Source organism: Ictidomys tridecemlineatus, unplaced genomic scaffold (genome assembly GCF_052094955.1).
Source record: "Ictidomys tridecemlineatus isolate mIctTri1 unplaced genomic scaffold, mIctTri1.hap1 Scaffold_51, whole genome shotgun sequence".
In the NCBI taxonomy this organism is placed as follows: domain Eukaryota; kingdom Metazoa; phylum Chordata; class Mammalia; order Rodentia; family Sciuridae; genus Ictidomys; species Ictidomys tridecemlineatus.
In genome coordinates, this window is record NW_027523338.1 from 1,327,969 (window position 1) to 1,338,191 (window position 10,223).

The 10,223-nt window shown below is 50.5% G+C and overlaps 1 protein-coding gene across 1 annotated transcript; it reads right to left on the bottom strand.

Moving 5' to 3' along the window:
• Positions 1-472: 472 nt before the first annotated feature.
• Positions 473-8,333, bottom strand: LOC101965773 (protein phosphatase 1J). The gene is given in 13 exon segments (XM_005337635.3): positions 473-782; positions 921-1,072; positions 1,216-1,323; positions 1,481-1,544; positions 1,745-1,863; positions 2,744-2,790; positions 2,793-2,827; positions 3,314-3,432; positions 3,728-4,015; positions 4,485-4,599; positions 5,933-6,033; positions 6,036-6,344; positions 8,271-8,333. Coding segments are annotated over 13 exon segments (1,668 nt in total). The 3' UTR covers positions 473-634.
• Positions 8,334-10,223: the final 1,890 nt, after the last annotated feature.

The following is a 10,223-nucleotide window of genomic DNA, read 5'->3' on the forward strand; positions in this document are numbered from 1 at the left end:
TCATCATATAGCACATGATGGTACTTAGTGATGATTAGCATGATGAAGAGGAAATTAAAGGGTTACCAACTCCAATATTTCTAATTTGAGCAGCCAAGCTGATGCCCTTTGAGAAGATGAAGTAGGAGAAGTAACATGTTGTGGGGAAAATAGCGGATTGAGGTGTGTTGAGGTGAAGTGTCAGTGGGTTTTCACGGAAATGTTTGGGAGATGATTGCTATGTATGAATCTAAAGCTCAGGAAAGATTTGGGAAGAGAGCCCAATTTGGAAGAAACATCAGCAGATGGATGAAGATACAAAAGTGTCTGAGAACACTTAGGGCAAGTGAGTGGATTGAGGAGAGGAGAGGGCAGAAAGAAGAACTTGGAAAAAAATTCATTTTGGGGGGGCTGTCCTGATGTCCTTTCCACCACAGCACAGAACTTTTCCTTAACTTTTAGTTTCTAATTAAAGCAAATAAAGACACACACCTTTATCCATCGGGTTTATTTGCCAAGAGCTGTAATTCTGGGTCTAGTGGATATCCCTTTTTGGGTTAAACTGCCGCTAAAGGGAGACAACTTCAGAATTTGAGCTGAGAGAGGGGTAAGCATGGAGAGGCTGGGTGGTGGTGGGAGGGATGGGCTGATCCCCTCAGGAGTAACTGCCCGGCCCTCCTAGGGGGATGACAAAGACCGAGATGTCATCCCCGAAACCCAGCTTGTTGTTAGCGAGATGCCAGCCATGTTCCCAGGGGATGCCCCGTGCCCCCAGGACCAGAGCTTGGGCCAGAGCTGTATACCTGCCAGGAGAACATGTGCAGATTCATGTATATGGTAATATAGACACAGAAGCCCACATGGGGTCCCCAAGCATTGCTTCCCTTTGTCCTTTCCTTTGCCAGTGCCATCCCCTTACCATCATGTCATGCAACCCCTACCTGCTGGGGTCATTGGGTTCTTAGGCCGACAGCACCCTGTCCACAGTGGCAGCTACCTCACAATCATTGGTGACATCCCATAGGCCATCTGTTCCCAGGACTAGCACATCATCTGGGAAGTGCTCATACTGTGTCAGGTCATATACTTGAACCTGGTGGGGAAAGAGTATAGGGAGGATTGAGGTGTGGGGTTTTCTGGACAGGAAGCTTGGGGATAAAAGGACCCTGGATAAAAGCCAGCTTGAGACCCACAGAGGAGGGAAGGTATAGTTAAGGAGGCCCCCATACAGCTCACCTCAGGGAAGCAGGAGAGGAAAGGCTTGATGGGCAGGGTGGATCTGCAGACATTAAGGTTGTGGTCTCCCAATTCCAGGGTTAACCCAATAGTGGCCATCACTCGGGCCTGAGGGAAACATGGAGGGGGATAGCTATTTAGTCCTCTGCCAGGCTCTCTGAAACCACACAGCCCTCGCACACCTAACCTCAGGTAGAACCTCCACCTCCCTAGACAAATTGTGGTGGGTCCTCCTGCCCTCTCCCACCTCTACCGTGGATTTTACTTTTTTGCCCTCCCCACAGACCAGAGGAAACCTGAGGTCCTCCAACTGGATCTTTTTGTAGGCTCTGAGGAGTGGGGGAGTAGAGGCATAACCTAGGCATCAAAGCCTCCTCTATTCTAGGAGCTGGACACCCACACACAAACCCCTTAGAAGGGCCCCATCCCCCAACTCCCAGCCTGGCCCAGCCTTCAGCTTCCACCTTGCAACTGGTGAGGGACTGGTTGGGTTGCCACGGGAATGACCCAGCTCTGAGGGAAGTGTTACCAGCCAGTCATGTTCTGGTCCGAATAGAGCATCCTTTTACCCAGCTCCTTGGGCTGAGCTCTGCAGGGGAACTCAAGGTGGGTGAATTCACCACCCAGCAGCTCTGGTTTCAGGAAGCCCTGGGGTTGAGAATGGCCAGAAAGAGCAAAGGGCCAGGGGGTGTTACACTCAAAACATACCCTAGTACAATATATAGAAAATGTTAATTTTTTTCTTCTTTTGCACTAATGGGGATTAAACTGAGGGGTGCTTTACCACTGAGCTACATCCCCAGCCCTTTTTAATTTTTATTCTGAGACAGGGTCTTGCTAATTTTTTGAGGCTGTCATTGAACTTATGCTCTTCCTGCTTCAGGCTCCCAAGTTGCAGGAATCACAGGTGTGCCACCTGTGATGATATTTATTATAGCAGACCTTTAAGTAAAGGTCCACATGCTACACACTATTCTGATACACACATTAACTCAGTTACTCTTCAAAACAACCCATGGGGCAGGAACTATTACTGCACAGAGAGGTTAAGGAATTGTCAAAGGTCACATAATTAGCAGAGAACAACAAACCAGGATTCAGTATTCAGGCAGTCCAGTTCCAGAGCCCAGGGGCCTTTTCTGTTCCCTCCTCCCATCTCTGATTTTACTTCCTTCCTCAGCTGGGGCCACGGTGGGTGCTGCAAACCATCTCAGACTCCTTCCTGTAGCATTATCCCCTGGGCTCAGCCCTGCACTCAAGAGCCCACACAGCCGCCTTCCCAAGAAGCTCCCAGTAGGGAGTATTCTGTGTTTGGTGGTAGTGGTGGTACTGGTGGTGGTGGTGGTGGTGGTGGTGTGTGTGTGTGTGTGTGTGTGTGTGTGAGAGAGAGAGAGAGAGAGAGAGAGAGAGAGAGAGAGAGAGAGACCGAGAGAGAGGGTAGGGTTGGGGGGATGTTCTCAGGGACAAGAGTGCAGAGAGGCAAAAGAACCAGTAAACGATGTGGGTAGGAAGTTTGTTTTCTACTTACAAGCAGCTGAAGATGCTGGCGCTCAGTCTCTGGGGTAAACTCCCGAACATTGGAATGATTTCACCATTCCGGACAATGATGGCCCTGCCCAGAGACAGAAAAGGCCTGGCTCTCCTCAGCCCCCTTCATGGATAATTTCAGAGGGACCAGGCCTTCTGCTTAGGATTTCTTACCCAGGACTCCATCTTTCCTCTCCTTGTGGATATATCAGGCCTTTCTTTATATCTGTGGTCCTCCAAGCTCCTTCAATCTTTAGGGTTTCTTTAAATATTTTATTCTTTTTACAGTACAGGGGATTGAACCCAGGGCAGCTTTACCACTGAGCTATATCCCCAGCCATTTTGATTTTATTTTGAGACCCAATTTATTATAGGGTCTCACTAAAGTTCTTAGATTGATCTTGAGCTTGTGATCCTCCTGCCTCAGCCTCCTGAGTTTCTGGGATTACAGGCATGTGCCACCATGCCAAGTCCAATATATGACTTTGAACCCCACCACCTCACTCTTCTATCCCCCCATCCTAGAGAGTATGGCTCCTGTAGCCACTTTTAAAGCCCTTCTCCTTCATACCTGCTGTCACCTGCATTGACCACATACACCTTGCCTAGCAGGTACACCACAACCAGTGCACAGCAGCCCCCCTCTACTTGTTGGCCATGACACTCCTGCTCCCAAGCCATCTGCTTATCCTGCCAAGTGAGGAAGGGTCAAGAGGGAGGAGAGTAAAAGAAGAGTTTGCAGACACCGAGTCACCCTCCCCACTCCCATCTGCAGAAATCATCTGGCACAGCCAAACCACAACTGGAAAAATAGTGAAACACATGGGGGTAACTACTCCTTCTGCCTCCCCTCAGAACCAAACTCTGCTCTGGTTCTCAATAGTGTTGTGGGTTCTCAAGGTCAGTCCCTGAGGCCACCTGGCTCTCACACAGAGTTGGACAGAGTGTCTGCCTAGCCAGCCTTTGTCCTGGGCCACCCACTCACCATGAGCTAGAAGGCATTCTCAATGGCCCCTACTACCAGGCTTTCATGGGTCACTTCCTTCTGTGAAGACCAGCAGGACTGAGGACCAATCAAGTGAGTAGAATCAGAGGAACCTGGGGTCCCTGAGGTACATGGGAGGCAGAGGGGAGGTGGTGAGTGGTCTTGAAGTGTTTCTACTAGGTCCTTTAGTTGCTCCCGGATGTGGCAATGCAGGAGCCGTGAGGCCATTTCGGCATTTCCACCACTAGCCTGTCCATCCAACAGGCCCCAATAATAGAAGCTGAGTCCCTGGTGGGGAAAAAGTTGAAGGAGAGTAAATCTGTGTGTGTGTGTGTGTGTGTGTGTGTGTATAGTATAATATAGGGAAAAGAACAAGACTGTAGGCATCCAATAAATATTAGAGAGGTTGACATTACAGGCAAATTAGATTTATTCACTTATTCACCCAGGGCACATTATGTGTCAAAAGAAAGGAGACCCTCAAAAAAGCCAAATTCTGAAGATAAAAGATGCAAAAATCAGTATCAGTAATTAATTAAATTATCCATAATACACGAACATCTACATTTGAAGTAGAAAAGTAACATTCATCTGACATGGCAGGAATCAATGCCACAAAAGGGTTCTGAGGCAAACACAGAAAGCTAGTGAGTTAGGAGGCAGTTTTTCCCAGTTTCAGAAATAAAACCAGATGCCTGGTATCCCTCAGGACGAGTGTCTGTGTCTCTGGAGGCTAAGAGAAGGGGTGAGGTCTTACTGGGCTTTGGCTAGGCTCCCTAGGGGCCCCTGTAACACCCCTCCATCCTTCCACATACACCACTTCACAGCAAGCCTGGTCCTCATTGTGCTGGCTCTTGCCAGTGTTGATGACACTGCCAGGCCAGAGTGACCACATCAGGTTGGACACCAGACCAGGTCCTGGAATAACCCCCACCTTAGACATATACACATCCTCCCCTGTGGGCTGGCCAAGCTGAGAAAGGTCACAGCCACTTGGTATCCAGACCAGAGAGAAAAGGAGCAGGGAGAGCTGACGAGGAATACTGTCTTGGTGGCAGGCCCTACTTCATAGAAAGGTAGACAGTAGCACCTGCCTGCCTCAGATCCCCCCTTACTTGGCAAAAGAGGCTCCCTCAGGGGTTCTGCTGGAAGAGGCAAGATGAGGGTAAGAAACTTTACTTCTCTGCTCGCCAAGACCCTACATTCCACCTCCAATCTCAATCAGTTCTCCCAGTACTTTTTCCCCAGCGTTCCACAACTCATGGGCACACCCACCCTCACCTTAAAACTGCCCAGCAAAAGTTTCTGCCTGTTTGGCAGTGAGGAAGTGCTTCAGCCCAGATCCTGAAAGAGGAATTGAAAGTAGAGTAAGAGTATAGGCCCACCTGGACTGGGAAGGAGCCACTTAACCACAAACTTCTCCCTTGTAGGAAGTTAAAAGAGGTGGTGGTGGGAACATGAGACCACCAGCCACCTTTCTCAGCGATCTCAGTGTCCCCATCTCCCTCAGGGTTAGGTTTTCTGGTAGATGCATTAAAAAATCCATGTAGCCTAGAAGCACGCCCACCGTCCTGATCAAGGGGTCTATTTCCTTTATCTGCTGCACCAATAAGTCTACCCAAAGAACGCAATCCAAAGGGTACCCTCCCACTGCAATAGGCTGCCCCCTCCCCCACTCAGGGAGGCCGGCGGCCTTCTGGTGTTGGGCTATTTCTGGGTGTTGAGAGGGAGGGGGAACGGTAAGAGGGACAGGGACCTGGGGCTCTAGGGCTGGAAGCTGCTGATAGTCTTTCCAACCCCTATCCCCTGGTTAGAAGGAACTCCGCTCCTTTTTGAACAACCGCCCTCACCCCGCAGTCCCTTAGCCTTTAACCTGCAGAGCTGCGATTAGGACCTGGCCAACTCATCCTTGGCAGAGCCCCCCCCACCCCCTCAGCTCTGGGAAAAAACGGGGTTTTGAGGGGACAGAGTGAGGGTTATCAACGAGTTACAAAGTTCTGAGGAAGGTGACTCAGGCTGCACCCGATTGAAAAGAGGGCCCAGAGCAGCGGGTGGTGCCCGAAGCCCAGAGGATAGCAAAGGTCCCGGGAAACGGGGTTCATGGCTCTGAGCGCCGCACTGGAGGCGCATCCCTGGAACGGGGATGCAGAGTTAGGGAGAAGTGGTAGTCCCATCCAGGTTTGGGTGCCCTGGGAGGGCGTTCACTCAATGTAGCCAGTGCTCCAGGGCAGGCGGCGGCCCCTGTCCGGAGGGCTTTGCACAGCCCAGCCCGCCCAGCCCGCGTGGTCGTTGGCGCGTTGCAGCCCCTCCCCCCCCCCCCCCCCCCCCCCCCGGGACTCAGCTGCAGAAACGTCGGTCTGGAGAAGCTTGCTGGAGCCTCTGCGGTCTTCGCTGACGCCCAGCTCTCGCTTCCTGGCCTCGCTGGAGGGCTCTTGGGCGTTTCTGTAGCTGAAGCCAGTGGCGCGGAGGTCATGCTGGACAGGTCTGGGGATTTGGTGCGCGGAGATGAAGCACCCCCAGAGCTCACCAGGTGAGCCACGGGAGAGTGCACCAGTTTTAGCCTGCTGCTTCTTGGCCCCGCCCTCGGCTGTGGCCCCGCCTCTCTCAGACCCTGACCCTAGGGCTCAGCGTGGGCGGTGCTTACCCCTGTTGGTCCTTTGAGGCCATTGGCTCCCTGCCTGGTTGGGACTGTGAGGGGCAGAACTTCCCCAAGCTCTAGGCCACCCTGGGAACAGCCCCACTGGCTCCCGATCTCTTCTCCACCTCATTCTGTCTTCGTCCAGCCGCAATTTCTCAGAGGGAGATGGGTTTGTTGTGGGAAAGGTCTGAAAGAAGGAAATTTTACTTCAGTGGTGCTGTAGGAGAGACATCAAATAGACCTTCCCTATTGTGACGAGGGTGGGGGAGGCGGTCTCCCCACTCCTGGTTCGGGGTGGTCAGGCTGCCTTCAGGGCAACGAAGCTGATGACCTCAGATCCAAACAGCCGCTTCAGGGCCGCTGGGTGTGAAACAGCTGGTGTGACAACACTTCTGGAGCTACTGGAGTGAGAGCGAGAGCAGCGAGCTGGTGCAGAGTGGAGGCAATGGTAACCATGCAGGTCACAGCTCATCACCTTGGATCAGAGAGCGGGGGTAAATTCCTGAGCTCTTAATGGTACTGTTATCTCTGAAGGCCACTTCCACGTGTGGGAGAGCGGTTGCCACTCCTACCCCACTTACTTTCTCAGAACCTTCCCTGTACACTCAGATTTAGACTTCTCATCAGTTAATAAGGATAACAATGTAATATAATAAATAAATACCATTTATAGAAGACCTACTGGGCAGTAGGCCTTTTACAAAGCACATTCTATACGCCAATTTATCACTCCCATTTTACAAATGAGACGGGACTGGATGTACCTGTCATTTAATATGGCATGCCAGAAGAGATCATACGGCCATTGAGAGATTCATAACCACGTCAGTCTCCTGATACCAAAACCCGGTTCTGACTTGAGAATCAAGTTGATTTCTCTGAATCAGGGAGGGAGAGTTAGGGAGAAGATGACAGCAGTTAGAGGGATGAGGTTCCTCCTCTGCCTTTCTCCTATTTGCACAGAGGCTGGGAAGTCCTGGAGTGCTGGGCAAGTTCTCTGCAGCCAGGGGGAGACAGAGGCCAGGTTAAACTCCTGCCTGGGCAGATTAAAAGCCCACTTGCTCCAGGACTGAAACTAGACCAAGTACCAGGTGGGATGCTTATTCTTTCTGCTTTCTGCCTCCTGCAGGAAGGTGGTACTGACCTGACCTGGGAAGAGCTCTATTCCTACACACGGTATCAGGGAATAGATCATTTTAGGTCCCAGGTACACCCACCCAACACACAGTTCAAATGAGGTCAAGGTCTCTGTTCCCTAATGTAAGTTGTGCTAGCCATCACGGGACACTGGAATCAAGTTCATTATAGGGACCCTACCTCTGGGGTCTGTCCACTGAGTGCTTCCTGAAAATAGTATACTCTGTACCCCAGGCTAAACTGTGCTCCCAGAAGGGGTGGCTTTCCTGGCCTACAATAGTCACTCAGGTGTATGGATTTGCTGTAATTATGCCTGAGATTTGGGCAGAAAACCAGATCAAATGAAGTCACAAGAGGGAGAAAACATCAGACCCCACAGAGCAGCAAAGACAGGGACAAAGAACACGATGCTGCTTGTTATGGGTGTTCCCCTCCTGTTTGAGGTAAAATGGGAATCAGCTCTCTAATAAATGACATAACATCACTGCCAGGTCAAAGACTGAAGAAAAATATGACTCCTAGCTATTTTTATTATTCATTGTTTCTGGGACAGTTTACTTATCACTTCTCACTGTCACACAGCTCCTTATTCCCTGATCTTCCCAGCATCTATGGAGTGGCTGCAAAAATAGGCCACAGAGCTAGGGCCTGGAGACCCCTTGCTTCTGTACCAGATGATCCCCAGGGAAGTTGGCAGCATCTGTGGGCTGTTGAACAGCACCCCAGCCTACCCAGACCCTAAGACTTTCATCTCCCTGAGCCACCCACCCATCCTAACACGATCGCACCTCCTTCATCCTCAGACTGTTTCAGACCTGGTAATGCAGTCATCGCCCCTACCCATCCCAAGGTGGCAGAAGGTGAGAGGAGAAAGGTAGCAGGCTGGGAAGAAGTAAATCTGTGGGATGTTTTCCTTAGTTCAGACTGATAATGTCTAGCCATAAAGGGGGACTGGAGAGCCTCAAGGCAGGCCCCTTTTTCACAGTCCACATGCAGGGGTTCAGGGCCTATTATTTTTATTATTTGGTGTTTCAGGGATAGTTTGCTTACCATTTCTTCCTCCTTGCCTTTTCCCTCCACATTACCCCAACCCCAGAGCCCTGTTACAGTAAGAGGTATGTCCTTCATATGAAGAGAAACTCACAGAATCTCTTTGCCTTTATTTTCCTAGTGCTTTTCACATACAAAACATAACCTTACAAAGAATTTTACTATTTCCAGGCATAGTGGTGCATGCCTGTAATTCCAGTGGCTTGGAAGGAAAATGGCAAGTTGGAGGCCAGCCCCACCAATTTAACAAGGCTCTAAGCAACTTAGTGAGGCCCTGTCTCAAAGTAAAAAAAAAATAAAATAAAAAGGACTAGGGATGTATCTCAGTGGTAAAGCACCCCTAGGTCCAATCTCCAGTACCTAAATAAATAAATCTACAGTGGAAATTATATTACAATTTTTTTTTCTGATGCAGACACTGGGTCCCAGAATTTGGTTCCCAAGTTGAGACTCACACCCATCATCCATAGGGACCATTCACCAGGCTATAATAGCCCTCCTGCCTGTCACTAAGGGTACCATTTCTGGGGTAGAAATATTGCCTTCCAGATATCAATCTAGGAGAGGAATGCTGAAAAGAACTTTGTAGCTGGGTCTAATGGTGATTGTTTGTAATACTGTTGATTCCAGAGACTGAGGCAGGACGATCACAAGTTTGAGGCCAGCCCTCATCTATACAACCTACTGTCATGTATATCTAAAAACAAATCATATATATATATATATATATATATATATATATACACACACACATACACATATATCCCCTTCAAAAAAAGACCTCCTTTCAAAATAAAAAGGACCAGGAATGTAACTCCAGTAGAGGGCCCCTTGATCAAGCCCTAGTAGAAGGAGGACAGGGAAAAACTTTGTGCAACCGTGGGAATGTTCTATATCTGCTCTGCCCAATACACTTGTCCCTAGTTTCTTGTGGCTACTGGACACTTTAAATAGCGTTTGAGTGCTAAGTAAAATTTTAATGAGTTTAGATTTAAATTTAAATAAAATGTGGCTAGCGACTACCCCATTGGACAATGCAGTTCTGGAATCTTCAAAGCTCAAGACACCTTGCAGGTCCGGGCAATGACTCCTCACTTCCAGCTCCCCACTGCCACCTCCACCCCGCCTCCGCCCTTCACCTGCGAGCATCAGAACTAGGCGTCAGGAGGCCTGCAGGTTTGGGAGGACTTCCTCGGGGTTACCTATCTGACCATAGGGGCCAGGAGTTCTTTTCTCCCTCCTCCTGTCTTGAGTCGCCAGGGGCCATTGCGGGCCGCTGCAACCGCCAGCCCGCCCATTGCCCCGCGCTGTCCTGTGCTGGCCCAGGGTGGAGGAGTGGGGCCGCACCGGCGCCAAGGCTGCAGCGGCCGCAGCACGCTCCCCATCCTTCTGACGGGAGGATCGGAGAGGGTCCGACTGATCAGAGCCGGGCCAAGGGCTCTCATCACTGCCACGTCTGTGATGCGAGTTTGGCCAGAGCCCTGCCGTCCTGGGGCACAGCAACTTGGTGAGGGACGCAGACAGAGCCCTGGACTGGAGGGCATTCAACCTGGCTGCACCCAACAGTAGTCTGCTCTCTGAGTCTTGGTCCCAGGTTCAGAGGCAGCGGCGGATCTCAGGCCAGCAGGTTGAACAGTGGTCACCGCTGTGGGGCAGGTAGGTCCCTGTGAG